The sequence below is a fragment of the Setaria italica genome, chromosome I (genome assembly GCF_000263155.2).
Source record: "Setaria italica strain Yugu1 chromosome I, Setaria_italica_v2.0, whole genome shotgun sequence".
Taxonomy (NCBI): Eukaryota; Viridiplantae; Streptophyta; class Magnoliopsida; order Poales; family Poaceae; genus Setaria; species Setaria italica.
In genome coordinates this window covers 36,710,987-36,730,134 of record NC_028450.1, presented here as the reverse complement: position 1 = coordinate 36,730,134, position 19,148 = coordinate 36,710,987, and the positions used below count along the sequence as shown (strand labels likewise).

Genomic DNA, 19,148 nt, shown 5'->3' with positions numbered 1-19,148 from the left:
CAGTGCAAACATGTGCTACCTGCACGTCTTCTTTATTTTTTTTTAAAAAAAGAAGGAACAAAGAAGACAACAAGAAAAGAGAACGATGCAGTGGAGACTCCGACTACGAACGAAGAACGGAAGAAGGTGTGTGTGCGTGCCACGAAGTCAAGGCGTGTGTCCACGAACGGACACTGGCATTAGGAAAATCGGAACGCATTAGGGCCTGAGATCATTATCGGCGCGGCGCGCCATGGATGCTGATCTGATCACCTCGGGATTCGGGAATCCAAGGCAAACGACTCGCGATTAGCATACTAGACGGCAATCGCGCTAGCTTACTAGTAGATGTCTAGCCTCTCTTAACACACTCACTCTGCGAGTCTGTTCTGCCGATGGCATCTTCAGAACCTTCCAAGATCTCAGCGATGCAACGCGATTTCTCCGCCATTGAATAAGCTGTGCTCGCCGAGAGGAAGCATGTGCGTGGCACATGGCGCGCCGCTCAGGAGTCAGGAACAGCCGAACAGGAAGCATCCATCGCGCGGGGCAACAAAGACCCGCCGCACTGCTCCCCCGTCACGGCGAAGATCTCGACGAGGTTCCAGGTCCAGGGTTACGTGGTCTGGCGTGAGGCACGTGCTCCAAGCCTCCAACGAAGCTCTCGCTCGCAGCGGCGCCATCGCGTGCCAGGAGGAATGGAGGATCAGCAGACATGGCCGTGGGCTGTCGAGGCGTCACTCTCTCTCGTTCACTCTCGCCGCCGTTGCTGTCGAGGCGTCACTCTCTCTCGTTCACTCTCGCCGCCGTTGCTGTCGAGGCGTTCGAGCTGAAATGGTCGTCGTCTTACCCATCCGCAATGACCGCGGCTACAACAAGCTGTAACCATCTCTCATGCGGCGGTAATCGAGTAGAGTATTGCTAATCATGTCGAGCTCCAGTGGGTCGTCGCTGGATGGAATGCCTGCCCGGGAGGACAATTATCGCGGCAATCATTGGCCATGACGAGTGTACCTAGACGCTAATACGCGGATGGTTGGCAGTTTTGTTGCTCGTGTCTGTCTGAACTAGTCCATCTTTCAGTTCAGGTCACATTGGACGTTGGATACCAATTAAAAGAATTAAATATGAACTAATTATAAAACTAATTGCATAAACCGTGGTTAATTCACGAGATGAATCTATTAAGCCTAATTATGAACTAATTAGACTTAATAGATTCGTCTTGCGAATTAGTCTTCATTTATGCAATTAGTTTTGTAATTAACCTATATTTAATACTCCTAATTAGTATCTAAACATTCGACTAAATCTAACCCAACACCCCCGGAAGCTTGGCTTGTGTAAACTGCCGGACTGTGCGCGTCAGCAGCAGCATGATACTTGTCTGTAGCTATAATTGGCATGGGAACTTGCACGGATTTGCAGGGGGAAGTTTTGTGCTCGCTGAAATTTTGAGTAGGTTGTGTGATTTCTGTTGATTTTTCCTGCTTGGCATCCGATTGGATTAGAGATTTTTTTCCTCCTATCTCAGAGGTTAATGAAGAAGAAAGAGATAGCTAAAACGTAGTTCATCGGCTTGTTATGTCTGAAGGATGATGGATAAGGGGACTGTCGACGTTTCAGAAGGGGGGAAACTGCGCCTCCGGGGTGGTCAGGGCCGGCAATGGCGGAGGTGGAGCAGAGAAGAGGAGCTAGGGCGGTCAGGCCAATCGACCATGGTGATGGGGACACCATACTGAAAGGAAGGCGCGCTGCTTCCTTCCTCCAATGGATTCTCGTTGCCTTCTTCCTCTCCACGATCTTGTCCATGGCGGTGTCGCGGCGGGGATGGCTCCAGTTGGACGCGGCGGATTGGACAGCGGTCGCGCCGGCGCTCGTGGGGACGATAGTTCAGGACTGCCGAGTAGAGTTGACGAAATTTTGCGGGGATGTACGGCGACGTGCCCCTAGGGGATCGCCGCCGGAAGCGCGCGACCTCGTTGGCCGCCATGGCGCCGGCGTAATATTTTACATATTACCTAGCCCCTAATTTGGATCGCGATTATCGATCCGATAATTTTCATATAATTAGGATCTCGCGATCCGATATTTAAAAAAAAAACACCTCTAATTTGGATCGTGATAAGCCCTCTTCTTCCTTCACTATTTCTGGGAGATTACCCCACCATTGGGTTTCTTGAGCTGCTCCGCCAACGCCGACGGCCGCGCACCTTCCCGTCCACTGGGAGTAGCACGAGGTCGAGGCCATCCACCTCCGCAACCGACAGTATGCCGCAGAGCTGAGCGCGCAGCGAAATGCTTTCGCCGCGCGCCGGGCCGCCGCCGCCATGCCCGCGCACCCACTCCACCTACGCGCTCGCGCAGCTGCACGCCGCGCTCGCCAAGTCGGGGCTCTCCACCAGCTCCGCGACGCCGGCCTCCGCCGCGGCCGCGGCCCGAGCGTGCGCGCGCCTGCGGCACATCCGCGCCGGCCGCGCCGTCCACGGAGCCTCCACCAAGCTCGCGCTCCTCTCTGGCTCCACTCTGCTCCCCAATGCCCTCCTCCACCTGTACGCCGCGTCTCCAGGGGAGCACCACCTCCGGCTCGCCCGCCTGCTCTTCGACACCATGCCGGCAAGGGACGCCGCGTCCTACAACATCCTCCTCACCGCGCTCGCCGCCCGTGGCCGCGTCGCCGAAGCGCTCGAGTTGTTCGACGAAATGCCCGAGCCCAGTGTCCGCTCCTGGACGGCGCTCGTCGCCGGGTTCGCGCAGTCCGGCAGGCCAGCTGACGCCTTGCGCGTGTTCAGAGACATGGAGGGCGCCGGGGTGGCGCCTAACGAGGTGACCGTCGTGGCCGTGCTCGCCGCATGCGCCGACGTCGGTGACCTGGACCTAGGCCGCAAGGTGCACGGCTACGCCAAACGGCAGGGCTACTCTCGCAACGTGCTGGTCTGCAACGCGGCCATCGACATGTACGTCAAGTGCGGGTGCGTCGACGCGGCGAGGGGGGTGTTCGACGCAATGGACGGCCGGACAGTGGTCTCCTGGTCGGCCATGATCTGCGGGCACGCCATGCACGGCGAGGGAGATAAAGCGTTGGAGCTCTTTGCGGCGATGAGGCGGCGTGGCATGCTGCCGAACGGCGTCACTTTCGTCGGGCTTCTTCACGCTTGCAGCCACATGGGTCTTGTGGACGAAGGCCGCGCCTTCTTCGAAAGCATGGAGAAGGACCACGGCATCGCTCCGGAGATCGAGCACTGCGGCTGCATGGTCGACCTCCTCAGCCGCGCCGGCCACCTCCAGGAAGCGCTCGAGTTCATCAACGGCATGCCCGTGGAGCCCAACAGCGTGGTATGGGGAGCGCTCCTGGGAGGCGCGCGGCTGCACAGGAACGTCGAGGTGGGCGAGGAGGCGACCCGGCGGCTCGCCGTGCTGGACCCGGGGAACGACGGCTACTACGTCGTGCTGTCCAACATCTACGCGGCCGCCGGCCGCTGGGAGGACGTGGCGCGCGTTCGGCGCGCCATGAAGCTGCGCGGGGTGAAGAAGACGACGGGCTGGAGCGCGATCTCGGTGGGCGGCACGGTCCACGAGTTCGCCGCCGGCGACTGCGCGCACCCGCAGGCGGCGGCGATATGCGAGACCTTGGATGGGTTGCTGGAGGAGGCGCGGCGGCGAGGGTACGCGCCGGACACGTCGGTCGTGCTGCTGGACATGGACGACGGCGAGAAGGAGCGCGTCCTGGCCAGGCACAGCGAGAAGCTGGCCGTGGCGTTTGGGCTGATGGCCACGCCGCCGGGGACCACGCTCCGGGTGATGAAGAACCTGCGAGTTTGCAGCGATTGCCACGCCGCGATGAAGCTGATCTCGGAGATTACCCGGAGGGAGATCGTCGTACGGGACAGGAACCGGTTCCATTGCTTCAAGAATGGCATTTGCTCTTGTAGAGATTATTGGTAGTGTCAGACTTGCTACTGCTGATTGGTTTCATAGACCTAGAGTTCTAGAGGCAGGCCAAGGGTAAAATCGTTCAGAGCTAAAGACTACTTATACAATGCCAGTTCGCAGCTCTTTGCCAAGAAAACTTTTGAACATAAAACACAAGAAAACATTGAGCGAACTTTTTAGCGCCAATGACCCACTCAAGCAGCAGGATTCACTCAGCTTACACAGCGTTCATAACGGTAATTTGCTCACTCGGCTTACGCAGCATTCATCTCGGTAATTCGCTTCGGTTTCACTCCAGCCTAGTTCATTTAAAAAAAGTCGCTTCGGTTTTGCTTCAGTTTCCATGCCAGATGTCACTGGTTCCAGATAAAATGATGCCTATGCGTACATTGAATCAAGATTAGAAAATAACAAATTACAATCGCTACTTTTACAGGTAGCGTCAGACGAGCTACTGTTGCCTGCCTGCCTCTACCTGGTTTTCAGCCTGGTTTCATGAACCTCGGGGCTCCAGGAGGCAGGGAAGGGTACAAGAACAACCGTTCAGAGGTCGGAACTAAGTTCTTTACAATGACAGTTCGCCGCTCTATGCTAAGTAATTTTTCAGCTCTCGGTTCTACAATGCCAGTTCGCAGCTCTCTGCTAGGAAAACAAGATTTGCACTCAAAAACAAATGCTTTCAGCTAATGGCATAGCATTCATCACGATATTCGCTTTAGTTTCCATGCCAGACGTTCATTCGTTACTCATTACAGATAAAAGGATGCCTAGGAGTAAACTGAATCAAGATTAAGAGCAACAAATTACAATAGCTACTCGTACATCAAAACTTGCCCTGGCGGCAAACTTGTGCTCGCTCAAAATTTTAGCGTATGGAGTTTCTGTTGCCTTGTATGGCGCATCAAATCTCACTGGGATTTGTGGACATCTGGTTTTCTGAATCTCTTTCATACTTTCCTCCTCTTGTCAGATTTCTCTTTCATATTTTCCCTGCAAGTAAAATGCCACATCATATATAAAAAAAATAATCGAGATAAAACACACATAGGAAGTAAACAATGTCAAGTTTTTCTTACCAGTCTCGCCTCAGCTTGAATTGCCACTTCCTTTTTCGCTTCTTGTCACTCACCGGTTTCTTCTCTTTGATACCTGAGGTGCTCTTAGGGCCAAATTTCTTGGTTCTATCAGAAGCAAACTTCTTTTTGTGGCCTGCCTGCTTGGTCTGCTCCTGGTGCACTTCTTTCCCATCTCCATTTTTTTCCGTGCTTTCAGGGCCATCAGTTTCCATTGCATCCTTCTTTTGTTTCTTAAGATGCTTTGCTGGCCTATCAGGTACATGTGTAGTCTCTTTGGGGACGCTTCTTTCTTTATTAGACTTCTTAGTCTCTTTGTGATTTTTCATCCGAACAGCTTTCTCATCTTTATCAGGAACACCTTTCTCTTGTTCTTGTTCTTCAGGAACAGCTTCCTTATCTTCATCATCCCCGCTAGGATCAGCTTTCTCAGCTGCTACTTCAGATGCTTTGGACGACTCAGATGTAACAGGAATTGTATTGCTCAACTTTTTCAGCTGTATGAAATGGCATAACCCCATCACAAAACGTCCAGATCAAGCATTGCATATTAAGACTTGTAAATTCTTGTCTTCAGTAATATTTACTATTTGTTCAGGATATGGAGTTCTCCCTATGCACAACTTTGGCATTACTTTTCAAAAATATATATTAATAACATATATAAATCACAATGTTATAGATATACTTTGCGATGATTTTATCAATATTTTCTATACAATGCCAGTCCAAGTTCTATACATGCATTATTTCTAGGATGGAAATTATTTTGGATCAGCAGTACCAATTGGAGTCCATGTGAATTATTTGCCAAGATAATACACCAAAAGAAAATGATATTTCAACCAGAATGTTCCAATTCTAACTCACTAGATTTGCAATATAGTGACAGGAACAAACTTCAAGAGGTCAACAGAATGTTAGGCATCAGAAATTACTATGATTTTTGTCCTGGACAGAAGTAAAATGGAAAGTACCTTAGCCACGAAAAATCCATCCATGTTGTTGACATGAGGATAAAACCTTCTTGTTTTGTCTAACGAAGTATGGAACCGATGTTCCCGGAACCGGATGAATCTGAGAGATTAACAGAAAAAGCATAAGAAAGTAACTAAAACACTCTTGATTGGTGAAATATAAAATTGACATACCCTGGGCGTCCAAAATCCAACCCGCAAGGCACAAGCTTTACGTTTCTCTTTTTAAGTGCATAGTCAATTACCGCCTCGTTCTGCAAGAGTGGAGAGGCTCAGGAACTCACATGGATACAGCATTGACCAAACAGGAGAAATTTACATACCTCCGGGATCATTATTGAACAAGTTGAGTAAACAATGTAACCACCAGTTTTGGAGTTGGCATCAACCAAATCAATAGCAGCTAGCAACAATTGCTGTAAAACAGATTGATCTGTTACTTAGTACAGAAATATGCAAGGGCATTAACAAAACCAGTTTCTATAACCTCTCTAATGTGAGAATCACAAAGGTTTAAGGCCCAAACTATATTATATGCAAGCAGGGATATGAATTTAGCACAAAGTAGGGGAGGATTATCTTTCTTTTTTAAATTAGTTGTTACTGGGTCAAGGTTCAATTAGATAAATAGGCAAGAGTTTGTCAAATTACAGGGCTACATGCTAACAGGCATGCTCAATTCAAACAAGATTTCATAGAGTGAAAGAAATTAACCTTTTGAACAAAGGCACAGTTCCTAATGTCATCGATGTCCTTTGATGTTTTTATTTGTGGATCCTTCCAAATGGTCTGCAGGAAAAAAAAAGGAGCCACATGTTCAAGCGATATAACCAAGAGAACATAATATTCAAGCAGCTTATATATGATAGCCAAGCAGCTTATATGAATTTGATCATACTAACCCCAGTTCCTGTGCAGGGAGCATCCAGCAATACTCTGTCAACCGAATTCATCCCGAGAACTTTGGGTAACTGAAATAACATGGACATATTATGGAATGACATTTTTTTTCTGGGGACATGATATGCCCACCTGAAAAGCTACAAAACTACCAGGACTCAAAAAATACTTTGTTTGATTGAAAATGACAAACTATTAGTCATGTTTTCCTCTATATAAACAACAGTGGCTTAGTATTTAGTTTCAAATGATTCAAGCTGAAAAAACAGTTGCAACATATTTTCACATTCAGTATTTAGTTTCCCAGAAATAATGACTCATCAAGCTAACAGCACACTTGACAAGTCCAGCAAATTATGACACTAAGTTATTTTTCGAGATGAGGATCACCCCATTTCCATTAACCAACAGAAATTCCAGAAGTTTGGGTACACAGCAAAGTATCTAGAAACTGACTACACCACAAGACTATCTAACCTGATTCAGATCTAGACAGACTACAGTGATCACCCCAGGCCTCCCGGGCCGTGCTAAAATATTGGATTGCGGTATTTTGGTTAAAGTACCAATCCGAAGGATTTAAGCACTCAGGAATGGTATGTTATCTTATTACCTCTTTACCATCATAGTTACAAACTATGGTATTTGTCACACCCATGCGATGGATGTTGCCCAACAGTCCATGCAACCTTTTCTCATTGAACTCATTTGCATAGATGATTCCTGTATATGACATATGAAGAAACCAGTACCTTTGTTTAATTTATTGATGATGCAAATCAAAATCAAATAGGCAAAATTACTCTACGCGAATGATCATACAGTACTCAAGTCAGGTTCAATGAACTAACCAGTATTCTTCATAAGAGCACCGATGTAAGTAGTCTTGCCACCTGGAGCAGCTCTGTAAAGATGAAAACAATCAATTCTTAATATTGGATATGACGGCATAACCTATAACAGTAATTCCTAGTGAACAATTTCATCAAAGATTAACATTAAATCTGAAACAAGTACGATATCTTAGAATTGTAGCATGGCAAGGCTTACATATGTTAATTTTGATGTCATAAAAGAAATGAACTCTCGCAAAAGAAAATATTAAACATCTTACGCCATATCAACAATTCGCTCCTTCTCCTGGGGAGCAAGTGCCATCACCGGTAAGAAAGAACTTGCACCTTGTTTCTGTGAGACCATATTATTAGTCCGAAGTGATAAAGGATAGAAATAACAAACAAAATATCTCAACATAATGAAAAAGTAGAGAGGCTACCATGTAATGTCCAGCCATATATTCAGTAGTAGCACCAGCTGAAATGGTGGAGTCATAGACAACTAATCCTACCTGCCATTTTCAACAGCGGGGAAGTTCCAAGTTTTTGGTGGTTAGCCATTATCATGATGTACGGGAAACATTAATTGAAGTATACCTTTGACCATTTGCCTATTGGGTCTAGATTAAATCCTCTTGGTATAAGAGCAGCAGCAAGATCTCTCCTCCTGGTCTGCGAAGTGCAAATATTTCCAATTTAAATACAATAACAAAAGCCTTTGGGTCCCAAGAAAGTGGGTAGGCCACAAATAACGTAAACAAATAAGGTATACAGTAAATTTTATCAAGTAGAGCAGTCTAGGCAGATATGAAATAAACTGACAACAACAGTAAGCCAATAACTGTGGTGCTGGTACCATTCATACACTTTCAGATTGACCACAGGCAGCATACCTTTAATGTATTTGTCCGCAAGCACTCAGGTGGTCTTTTCTCAAAAGCTTCCAATAGCTCAACAAGCTCAACAGCAGGGAACATCTGCACGGTTTTAGCAGGAAATATGTTAGCAACTAGAACAGTATTAAATGGTGATCTTTCTGAACAAGCATGTCAAACATCAAATTTGCAACAACTAAGCTGACCTCAATCAATGCTTCAACGAGAAAATCGTTATACCCATAGTATGATATGATGTCAGTTTTGAGTTGATTGACATAATCTTTCCGTGGGACATCTTTCTGCCTCAGCTTGGTGAAGTTTGAGAGGACTCGAACAACTAGAGAAGAAAATCAGTATATATGAAAACAGTCAGAAAGGTAAACAGACTGCTGTCCATGAAGAATGCAAAATATCAGCTCAATGTGCATAGGATAATAGTACGATACATCATGGATTTTACAAATCTGATAGTGCAAGGGTGGTAAGTAAATAGTAGAAAGCCATGGAACCTGGTAAATACAAAAGGTTAGATGCACATACTTTCTGATATCCTCCTTTTGAGATTTGGTAGGTTAGGAGGTAAATGTGCCTCTTCCTCCAGTTCCTGCAGCGTATTAAGCAATGGTGTAAGTGCTCAAGGCAATTAACACACAGAGAGAATGGGAACCTAAGGCAGACAAGCAACCTCGGCTGTTGGTAATCTGAACTCATCAGATTCTGATCTTATGTTGGTTGTAAGTTCGTCATCTGCCTCTTCTTCCACCTTCCGCTTCCGTTCATCAATTGCTCTTGACTTGGCCTCGAGGTCATCAGAATCGTCAGACTCCACTCCAGAGTCACCACCCTCTGTGAACCCAGCACATTGCAATCAGTAGAGGAAAGCAAGGTGCGAATTCAAGCATTACACTTGTATAAAAGCGCATGGACAAGCTCAGCTCACATAAACAAATTCTACGAAATACTGGATTGATGGGGAAAACTGAAACTGCTGAAGCTAACTCAATTCAGTGCATATGCATATCTAGTAGCCTAGTGATCTGAGCAAATTACCGCTTCCTTCGTCACTATCAGCGAGGAAGTCGTCCGCAAGGGGGTCATCATCGCTTTCATCATCTCCCTCCTCCTCCTCATTCTCTTCCACCTCGTCGCCGCTGCTGGAGCCTCCGTCGGCATCGGCGTCCGAGCCAGAGAGCTCATCGGCCTCAGCGTCCGACCCGGATAGCTCCTCGGCGTCGGAATCGGAGGGGACGTCGAGGTCGGAGTCCTCCTCCTGGAGCTGCTGCGGCTCCGTATCTGAGTCGTCGGAGGACTCGAGAAGCTCCTGCTTCTTCGGCACCCTCTTCGCCGCCTTCGGTGGGGGCGCCGCCTTGCTCCCCTTCTTCGCCGCGGTAACCGGCGGCGGCGGCTGCTTGCTCTTCGGCCCCTTCTTCGCCATGGATACCGTCGATTGCTGCGTGGGGACAGGGGGCGGGCGAATGGGGGAGGCGGGGAGCGGAGAAGAAAACCCTAAAACCCTAGCCGCGAGGGAGAGGGGAGAGGGAGGGGAGGAGACCCGGACGTTATAACCCTGGGCCTGGGCGAGAGCAACCCAGAAGTGGCGCTTCGGCTGGGCTGGACCGGTAAGGACCTGTAGACATTAGATGGGCCTTCCCGCTCCAGCACGTGAGCCCGTTGGGCTGTTTTCTTTGTTTCTTTGAGGGCGTTGGGCTGTTTTCTTGCCGCGCTGCAAGTTCTCTCTCCGGCAAAATCGGCACACGATCGTCGGAGCTGCTTGGTTATGAACTGACGCATTTGAAATTCTGACAGATCACTGCAAGTTCTTGCGTAAATACACTGGGGGACCAGAAGCAGTAACCCAACCTAATTGTCACTAATGTAGTAGACAATCCGTAAACCTTCAAGAATGATCCTACATGTTTGGCTTCTATGTACAATGGATACAGTCACCGACAATTACAACAAGCCGAACTTTAACCGAGCACAGATCAGGGACACTGACGAAATCACCTAGATGACAGTTTCCCACCCTACACGGTACCTTCTTTATCTGAATCCGCATTGTCATTGTCTGCAGCGGTTTTGGGCTTCGACATGAAGGAGTTCTGTCTCGACGGCGCTTTCTTGCCGCTGGTCGCTGAGTCTTTCTTCAGACCCAGGTAGGTGTAGAACGACATGCCGCCGAGCGCAACCACGGCTCCGCAAATGCTGGTGATCCCAGGGTCGGAGCCGAAGATCAGGTAACCGGAGAGCACGATGACGATGGTCTTGAACTGGCCCAGCACAACGTGAGACAAAGCTGACGTCGCGCTGAAGCAATACAGTATGAATTAGTAACTTAGATTTTGTTACATGCAAGGCAGAAATGATTTTGTCGCATAGATTTCCTTATCTCCTGATGGAAAGGTTGCAGGTTAATTGATCCTTAGATTGTGAATTTCTGATGGCTTGTGCCTCAGCAATTTTCATTTCATCCAGTAATGACTTGTGAAATCTTGGATAGAAAAATGGCAAGTGAAATAAGCAAAACAAAGCAATGCCTTAACTCACCCGAGTGCCAAAGCGCCAGACCACTGAAGAAGGAAACCAAACAAAGCAGAGATGATTATAGCACAACTGTTTCTGAAGTTCCAACTGAACAACAACAAGCCCGGGGGATCCAGCAAAGGCATCAATGTCAGTAAGAAAAATATCGTAATTGGAGTAGTCTTCCACATCAGCCTGGATCAACAATGTACTATCTGAGTTACAGGAAAACTGTAGAGCATGCCCCTTTAATGTAGCGAATAATCTGAGTGAAGGGAATAAAAGGCAGAACTTACGCAAGTGCGGTCCAATTTCCACTTTGTTGCAAACTAGACCAAAGGATTTTATTCACAGCACTAGGGACAATCCATGCTAATGCTACACAGGCACCAAAAAAGTTGAACTCTAAATCGGTAACCGTTGCTATAGCCACTCCAAATGATACAACTGCCAGTGTCATAGCCTGTAATAGTGTTAAAAAGCACAGTTACGAATCCCATAAGAAAATACACCCACACAGATTGTGTGAGTGGTCATCCGGTAGAGGGAGAAAAAAGCATGCACACTGCAATTTATCATATTTTCTCAAATTTATGCTTGCCTATTGGAGACACTGGGTATTCTGGGACCATGTTAGATAGTTGGGTCAAGCACAAAAACAAAAACATGCGAAACGCATTTTGTTGCAGCAAACCTACCTTCTGAGTGGAAACCTTCTTCTGGAAAAGCATGAATTCTGCTACAACAATTGTTGGGGTTACAGCAATCTTAGCCATTTGATAGAAACCTACACTGAATAGCAAAAATACTGAGAATATATGGAAGAAATATTACAATACTTCACAAGTAGACCTCGCTGTAACTTTCAAATAGAATCTGGTTTACCTATTATGTTTCAAGCTCACGTTAGCTAGCCCGGTGGAGAGGGACATTACAGCACCCAAAGCAAATATAGATGAGAAAGGAGTGGATTTCAAAGGCGGGGCAACCGGTAACAAGGAGAATGTCTTAAGAGTGGCCATTAGAAGAAATGCAACCGCATAATGAATTAATGAAAGCGCAATTGGGAACTTAAATCCAACACTCCCCATCACCTGCAAGGCAATAGATAACCAGTAAAACTACTTGAAAGCTAACCAAGGCACAGCTATTGTACAATCGCTTATCTTGAGAAAAAGCCTTACCATTTTGTTTGCCATGATGATCCCAACGGCAACAGCGAAATTGAATGTCAACGCAACACTTGGTCCACAGAATCGCTGCTGCTGGCGCTTCGCGATTTCTGAACTATGCATTTCATTGTACAAGGAGCTCCGCAACTCCTCTAGTGCCCGGCCTGGTAAGTTCAAGGGAATGGCTGACAATTCAGTCACTCACACGAAATAAGTAGTCATAAACATATTAATATAAGAAATGGTCAAAATGTCTTCAAACGAAATAATATTTTCTTTTAATCACCTAAAGGGTTGTGAATTATATTTTTGGAACAGTGAGCAGCAGACACCAAAGCACAGAGCCAGTTTATGATCCTTAATTTTCTGGGATGCAAGTTCTAGTCTTGTTTATGATCACCACTTGATGTCAGTGTTTTAGAGGAAAAGTATCCATATTATCCTAAACCATTACAAGGCAAGCGATGAGTTCATATTTCCGTTCTGGCGTGTCACATTCACAAGTTCACATGTCAAACACTACTGCTGTTTGTCCTTTCCTTGCAGGAAAACCATTCATCATGTCTCAGACTTCAGGGGAGTGACAGCATGCAGAAGTACAGCAGATTCCTGAACATGTGGCTGCAGAAGTTGGAAGCAACACTGACAAACTATGAGATACGGATCAGTATGGCATGTGCTAGTTCCTTGTCCTATTGATAACATCCATCGAAGATGATGAGTTATCTAAGAAGTGTGTTGAGACCTGGAGTCGATGTGGGAAACACACAACAAGAAGAGAATATTCAGCTTCAGCTGACACCCAATTCCTAGTTTTGTCCACCTACGTCACTACGTGAAACATAGCAAATGGAGTTCTTCAAATCCCAAACATGGGAGGAATCTGATTATCAAAAACAAGAAAACATCACTCGTCCATGTATCACACGAAAAAAGGCAGCAAGTATGATGCCGACGAACCCGGCGTTCGAACTGAAGAATCCAAACAGAACATGTCAAGCAACAACTTTGCCGTTCGCAGGAAACGATAGGAAAAGGAGAGGATCTTTCATGCCATTTCCCGCACCAAAAAGGCCGCAACAGCTGGGAGCAAATGAAGCGAGTAAGGTGGTAACTGCAAGTGCAAAAAAGCGGGAGTAGTTTTACACCGCATTTTCAGCCAACTGACCTAAAAGATTTCTTCAAACGCGGAGAAAAAGGACCGGGAAACCGAATTGGCAGGAACACCAACCGCGACGAACCGAATGAAGGAAGAATTTTTCTTTCCCTACCATATCAACCCAACAAACCCACTAAAAAAATTGAAGAATTTAAAAACAAGAGGAGGAAGAAGAGGGCCGATGGAGATGCGAACGAACCTGTCTCGCCGGCGTCGCTGTCCTTGCGCTTGATGAACCTCCTCCCGCCGCCGGCGAGCACTGCCTCCCACACGCCCATGGCCGTAACCGCCATCACCTCCGACGCGTCGGCGCGCCACCACCGCAGCTTCATCATCCCGCCCGCCCGCCGGCCGGCCTTTCCCCTCCACCGCCTCCCGGTCGCGGTAGAGAGAAAAAGGGGCCGGGGATCTTGCAACCAGACGCCAAGAACGGAGACAGCAGAAGCACCACCAGCTACAACACAAGCCGGGAGAGAGAGGCCAGGAGCGGGTGGTGCCTGCGCGGGCGCGCGGGGGCGGTACGTGCCGTGCCGGGCTATTTTAAGCGCGCGCCCCGCCTCGTTTGAGCCGCTCGCTCCAGTTGTGCCGCCGTGGTGCGGGCCAGCGGTGGCGACGACGGCCGGTGAGTTGAGTGGAGTGGCGGACGAGGTGGCGCTCGGGAGGGGACGGAGCCGGGTTAGTGGCCGTGCTGTCGTGGACTCGTGGGCACATGAGAGGTTTTCAGAGTTTCGGGTGGGTGGTTGCTCGCTCCTGCTTTCCGCTCACAGGATTTCTTTCAGGAGCGCCGGTCCTGAATCCTGATGGGTTCGTTTCAGAAATTATTCAGAGTGAGGATTTGCCACTTGCCAGGAACAAAACAAAGAAAGAAGCTGTAAATAAAAAAGGAAGTTGTTAATGAGAAAAGGAAGTTGATGATTAGCTGCCGTTTCTTCTAGGGTAAGTGCACTGTTCACCAAAGCATGCACGTAGCTATAACTTCGGGTAGGTACTCCAATAGTCCCTTTGGTATTGCACGTAGTACAAACGCTGCATTCATTCCGGGCTTCCGGCGTACCCTGGCCGTACAAAAGGGAAACGGATCCGGGGGCTTTTTGGACCAAGATCGTGCACGATGACTTTTTTCGCCTACAGCTCTACCGTAACTGGCATTTAGTGTGGTCGTAGCAGTAGGATCATGGGAGGGCTGACACGACGTGGCAGTATGAATTCGACGGCGAGATGCCTCGAGATCGCGGCTAGGTTTCGTAGACCGTGACGTCGAGTAGTTTCTACGACAAGTAGTAGCTGCTGAGCTAGGTCTCTTGGTGCCCGCCTCCCTGCCGGCTGCCTGCGCTGAGCTAGGTCTCTTTGTCTCATCGTGATACTCACCGGAACTCAATCCGTAGCAGACGGCCCACCTGCGGCCGTACGTAGTTTTTCTGCTGCATCGCTCTCAGCAAGGCCGAAAACAGTGGGCTGGTTGCTGATAGACTGGCTTGGCCCAAATCATTCGAGTACGGCCGAGGATGACCATACGGCCGGTCATCTAAATTTGGATTGCACCATAATATTCTCTTTATGATAAGATCTTTAAAACAAAATCACACTTGACTATATTTCAATAATATTTATTTACGAACTTTTTTAAGTAGTCACGAACATTTTTTAACACTCCGAACAATACTGGATCAACATGAACAAATGATGGTTTTCTGCGGAAAAAGACAAAACATAACGCACAAATAATTTTACATCGTGAAAAAATGAGTCTACAAAATTGAACAAATGGCTCCACTCAGAGGAAAGGTGTCCACGAACTCGAATGAATCCACACAAGTACACACAGGCCAGGAAACAGAGCATGCATCATATTGTATCAAACTCCAGCACTAACACAGCACATGTACTTGGAACGAATGCAAGCTCAATCAGTACAAATTCAACTCAAATATCTCAATCTAAACATTTCTGGACGCCAAATCTAGCAAGAAGAAGCCGATACAATTTTCACTACGAATGACAAGGTAGATTACAGCTTCACTACCCAGGACAAGGTAGCTCCACAAATGTTGTGAGTTGTGACAACTAGCAATCTTCCATTTTTGTTCGAGTTGAAAACACGACTTTGATGTATAATTGCACATCCTTCTTTGAAAGGAGCTGCCTCATCATCTATTAAATCATGGTCACGCAATAATAATATTTCTGAGAAATGACCACAGACTCTTTCATCCTTGCAAACATGAGCTACAAGGGTGCTCTTGCCAACTTTACCGGGACCTACAATTGGCAGAACCTCCAATTCCTTAGGACAATGAAGTTGTGTGCAATAGAAAGTTGAGGACAAGCTATGTTTTCATTTGGCGGCCAAACATGCTGTTGTCCTGCAGTATATGCATGTTATATATATGCATGTTATAAGGTTGGGGGTATAGGCGAGGATAGCTCGTCAAGAACACAACCAGCTCTTCCATATCAAGGAGCATAGAGCTCAAATTATCAAGGGCCTATTGCAGTTGTTCTAAAAGCAGTGTCTTTCTATTGGAGGAACAGAAACCTTTCAAAGAATTTAGTTTGGAGAGAGTCAAAGAATGGCTCACAATCACAACCTGATCTTTGGCGTCCTCCTCATCATAAGATATGTATCAGAAGTTGTCTGATACATAACAGCCTCGGTGTATGGCGTCTCTCAGCACGTTCAGCTCCTGGAGCATAGCTTGATTTGTGATGTGCCATCCCATTGCCTCGTCAACAATGACCTGTGCTCGGAGCAGGACCCTCCAGAGACAGTCCTCCATGCCCAACACCTGCAGCTTGGAACTTTTGTTGATGAAGAAATTTATGTATCTAGTGAACACTTCACCAAATACTGCAGAAAGGAGTACTTCCATTTGGATGATCACACAGCGGGTGGAGAGAATGACCAAGTGGGATGTGGAATGGCCTGAGATGTCTCCCGAGTGAGGAGTGCAAGGAGAGCAAATAATGTATTTAGAACAACACCCTCCTGCTCTAGATGCAGAAGTCAGTCCAGTCTAATAGTCCATGCATATGTTGTTTGAGAGTTTGACCTTCGGACTTACTTGAGCCTTTGCCTTTTCTACTGTCTCAACTCCCATATGCTCTTCAACCAGATAATATATTTGCTAGCTTTTCTAACTGTTGGACATTGTGTCCGACATCAAAACAAGTAGCTACACTGATATGGTATAGGTACAAACTACATAGGTAACTGAGATTCCCAACTATTACATCCAATTTCCCATGTATCCGAAGTTCCAAATGCAGAAATACTGGTAGGAAGTTTGTAACTGAGGCTTTATCCTGAGCAAGAGAAGTTCTCTGACAGTGAACAGCGAATGAAGTAGTCAGCAGCATATTTTTGGTGTCTGAAATGCATTGTGATTCTGTTCAGCTACCATATCCCAAATCGGGGAATTTAAATGAGCTGAAACGAATTAAAGATGGGAGTATACTTATTGACACAAAAAGGCATAGTTGTGCTTCAAATTGGGGTTCGGAGTCTTCAGAGTTCAGAGTAATGGCAAACCGGAGAGGATTGGAGTTCAGCGTATGGACGGGATACCTGAAGGTGGAATGCACGACCTGTTCTTGCGGGGCGGCGGCGAGCGGAGCCGGCCTTCCGGGTGAAGAGGAAACGATGCGACGGCCGACGGCCACGGCGGCGCAGCTCGATCCGTGCCTTGGCCGACCTCCCGCTCCCGGACTGCGGCTGGGAATGATGCGCTTGGAAGCTAAGCATTCGGAGCGCGGGAGGCTTAGCGGCGGGGCTAGCGGAGGCCACCGGCGGCAGCGCGCGCCGCCGGATGCCCATGTCCCCGGCCCGGGGATTTGCAAAATGCCCCCTGGTTCCGAATACTTGCAAAATACCCCCTGGTTTGGATCGCGACTATTAATCACGATCCGAATGTTTGCGCTTAGACCCCTAGTTAGGATAAGAATTTACAAAGTGGTCCCTACATCGGCGCGCCCACTCGCTCTGTTCCCCTCGGCGGCTCGTCCTCCGGCCCTCCTCCGGCCCCCCGTCGACGGTCGCAGTCGCCGCCGTCCGCCCCGTCCAGAAGCGGCCCTCCCCCTAGTCCAACCGAGGCCGGGGAAGAAGACGGCAGCTGTTGCGCCATTGGATTTTCTTAGCTATTTATACTAGTACTTAACAATAACAGTGTAGGTATTACTTTGCGAGAGTTCATTGTTATTCGAATCAGTCGTATGGACAGAGCCGAACAAAAGCTTAAAAAGAACAGATAATTTCATAGAGTATTAGAGTGCGCTTGCCATGAAGCTGTCGGAGAGGCCGGTGCTTACATATTAAACTTGGAGATTTACACTGGTACTTACTTCCCTATGTTCCAAATTGTATGTCGTTTTAGATTTTTTATTAGATATAGTATTAGATATAGTATATATCTAGGTGCATAATAATATTTATCTAAAAAATCAGAACGACCTACGATTTAGAATGGAGAAAGTAGTACCGAATGTTAACATCATGTGAATTTGAATTTGTGTGAACTTTAGCATCTTCCGCCTATGAAAACGATTAAACGGACTCCCAGATGAAAGGATTCTATAAATTCTTATGAACCACACAATCAAAGTAAACAGAGGCTAGGAAACAGAGCAAGCATCATATTGTATCAAAGGGCAGCACTAGCACAGTGCATGCACTTGAAATAATGCAAGATCAATAAGTGCAGCTACAGTCATAGAAAAATGAAATCATTCAGGATTTCAGGTCACCCCAGTTCAAATATCTTTATCTAAACATTTCTGGACGCCAAATCTAGCAAGAAGCTGATACAAGTCTCACTACGAATGACAAGGTAGCTTTACTCTAGAAAGGCAAATCTCCATTTGAGGCTCTCTCTCACCTTAGGGAAGTGATACAGAGGATGGGCGGAATAACGAACAGTAAATTTCATCTGAATCCCCGTGCTATAAAATTGTATTTTTAGTTCCCTAAACTATTAAGTGGGTCACCTGGGTCCAAATTAGCCACGCCGCATCCTAAGTGCTGACGTGGCACGCTGACTAGGGAGCAAACGTCGATGATGATATCGGGGCCACGTGTCATTCTTCCTTCCCCTCTCTTCTTCCTCCACTGCTCCTCATCTCTCCTACCTGCGCGGCGCTGCCACTAGCTCGCCTATCCCAGCACCTCGCACTCGAGTAGCATATCCCCGTGGCAAATCCTGGTAGCTCACCGCCATCGCCACGCGACCTCCAGCCGCGCGCACTCCTCCATCGCATGCGCACGACCCTCCTCTCCAGCTTCTGCGGCCCCACACACGCACAAATCGCATGGCTAGCGGCCGAGGCTCTGCTCCTTTTCCACATACGCGCAGTGCACATGACACACGCTTAGCTCACCGGTGCTACCCCATCCACGCGACCTCGCCTGCCTGTGCCCGCTTAGCTCGCCGTTGCCACTCGCCTATCCAGCACGCCGCTACCAGCTCCCATCGCAACCTCGCCTGCTTGCCCAAATTGCCCTCGGTCCCTCCGACCGTGGCTCAAATCCCTCAACCGACGGGAGAGGAGCGGCCGTGCTCCGTGCTCATGGGGCGTGGGGCAGGGAAGATTGGCGGCGGCTCAAGCCCTGATCCGGCGCGGGGCAGCAGCATCGGTGGTGAGAGAGGCTGGGTGGGCGAGCGCCGCCGCTGCCACCCAGACGGGCGAGATGAGGACCGACAGAAGAGGAGGAAGAAGGAGAGATAA

General features: G+C 47.8%; 4 protein-coding genes across 5 annotated transcripts; 1 reads left to right on the top strand and 3 right to left on the bottom strand.

Moving 5' to 3' along the window:
- Positions 1–1,556: 1,556 nt before the first annotated feature.
- Positions 1,557–4,098, top strand: LOC101785170 (pentatricopeptide repeat-containing protein At4g02750). Its single transcript, XM_004955125.2, has one exon. The coding sequence runs from the start codon at positions 2,278–2,280 to the stop codon at positions 3,922–3,924; it is 1,647 nt and encodes a 548-aa protein (XP_004955182.1). The 5' UTR covers positions 1,557–2,277; the 3' UTR covers positions 3,925–4,098.
- Positions 4,099–4,555: 457 nt separating this feature from the next.
- LOC101771390 (25S rRNA (cytosine-C(5))-methyltransferase nop2) lies at positions 4,556–10,093 on the bottom strand. The gene is made up of 17 exons (XM_004953692.2): positions 9,627–10,093; positions 9,262–9,422; positions 9,117–9,180; positions 8,780–8,913; positions 8,592–8,675; positions 8,296–8,370; positions 8,139–8,210; positions 7,977–8,050; positions 7,714–7,766; positions 7,476–7,585; positions 6,865–6,933; positions 6,677–6,751; positions 6,286–6,378; positions 6,137–6,216; positions 5,963–6,062; positions 4,989–5,482; positions 4,556–4,902 (listed from the first exon to the last, which is right to left on the bottom strand). Exons 1-17 carry the CDS (start codon positions 10,009–10,011, stop codon positions 4,860–4,862), a joined length of 2,166 nt encoding a protein of 721 aa, XP_004953749.1. The 5' UTR covers positions 10,012–10,093; the 3' UTR covers positions 4,556–4,859.
- Positions 10,094–10,427: 334 nt separating this feature from the next.
- On the bottom strand, positions 10,428–14,152 carry LOC101770999 (nucleotide-sugar uncharacterized transporter 2). The gene is made up of 7 exons (XM_004953691.2): positions 13,630–14,152; positions 12,284–12,435; positions 11,985–12,193; positions 11,798–11,891; positions 11,396–11,562; positions 11,124–11,294; positions 10,428–10,883 (listed from the first exon to the last, which is right to left on the bottom strand). Exons 1-7 carry the CDS (start codon positions 13,763–13,765, stop codon positions 10,604–10,606), a joined length of 1,209 nt encoding a protein of 402 aa, XP_004953748.1. The 5' UTR covers positions 13,766–14,152; the 3' UTR covers positions 10,428–10,603.
- A 1,102-nt stretch (positions 14,153–15,254) lies between these two features.
- LOC101770336 lies at positions 15,255–17,275 on the bottom strand. Of its 2 annotated transcripts, none has more exons than XR_002677057.1 (2): positions 16,996–17,275; positions 15,255–16,751 (listed from the first exon to the last, which is right to left on the bottom strand). XR_002677057.1 is itself a non-coding variant. In XM_004953690.3 (2 exons), exons 1-2 carry the CDS (start codon positions 17,242–17,244, stop codon positions 16,055–16,057), a joined length of 411 nt encoding a protein of 136 aa, XP_004953747.1. In that variant the 5' UTR covers positions 17,245–17,275; the 3' UTR covers positions 15,255–16,054. The 2 variants fall into 2 exon arrangements, 1 of the variants encoding a protein (XP_004953747.1); XM_004953690.3 differs by having other exon boundaries at positions 15,255–16,216.
- Between the last annotated feature and the right edge of the window lie 1,873 nt (positions 17,276–19,148).

What these genes read in the sequence shown, in the direction of transcription:
- LOC101785170 (XM_004955125.2), top strand. Translation starts at nt 2,278, where the DNA reads ATGCTTTCGCCGCGCGCCGGGCCGCCGCCGCCATGCCCGCGCACCCAC.
- LOC101771390 (XM_004953692.2), bottom strand. Translation starts at nt 10,011, where the DNA reads ATGGCGAAGAAGGGGCCGAAGAGCAAGCAGCCGCCGCCGCCGGTTACC. An exon ending in TGATAGTGACGAAGGAAGCG is followed by an intron (nt 9,423 to 9,626) that starts GTAATTTGCTCA and finishes CTGGGTTCACAG; the next exon opens with AGGGTGGTGACTCTGGAGTG. An exon ending in TGCTCTTATGAAGAATACTG is followed by an intron (nt 7,586 to 7,713) that starts GTTAGTTCATTG and finishes TGTCATATACAG; the next exon opens with GAATCATCTATGCAAATGAG.
- LOC101770999 (XM_004953691.2), bottom strand. Translation starts at nt 13,765, where the DNA reads ATGATGAAGCTGCGGTGGTGGCGCGCCGACGCGTCGGAGGTGATGGCG. An exon ending in TCATCATGGCAAACAAAATG is followed by an intron (nt 12,194 to 12,283) that starts GTAAGGCTTTTT and finishes ATTGCCTTGCAG; the next exon opens with GTGATGGGGAGTGTTGGATT. An exon ending in AGAAGGTTTCCACTCAGAAG is followed by an intron (nt 11,563 to 11,797) that starts GTAGGTTTGCTG and finishes ACACTATTACAG; the next exon opens with GCTATGACACTGGCAGTTGT.
- LOC101770336 (XM_004953690.3), bottom strand. Translation starts at nt 17,244, where the DNA reads ATGGGCATCCGGCGGCGCGCGCTGCCGCCGGTGGCCTCCGCTAGCCCC. An exon ending in GTCGTGCATTCCACCTTCAG is followed by an intron (nt 16,217 to 16,995) that starts GTATCCCGTCCA and finishes TCCAAGCTGCAG; the next exon opens with GTGTTGGGCATGGAGGACTG.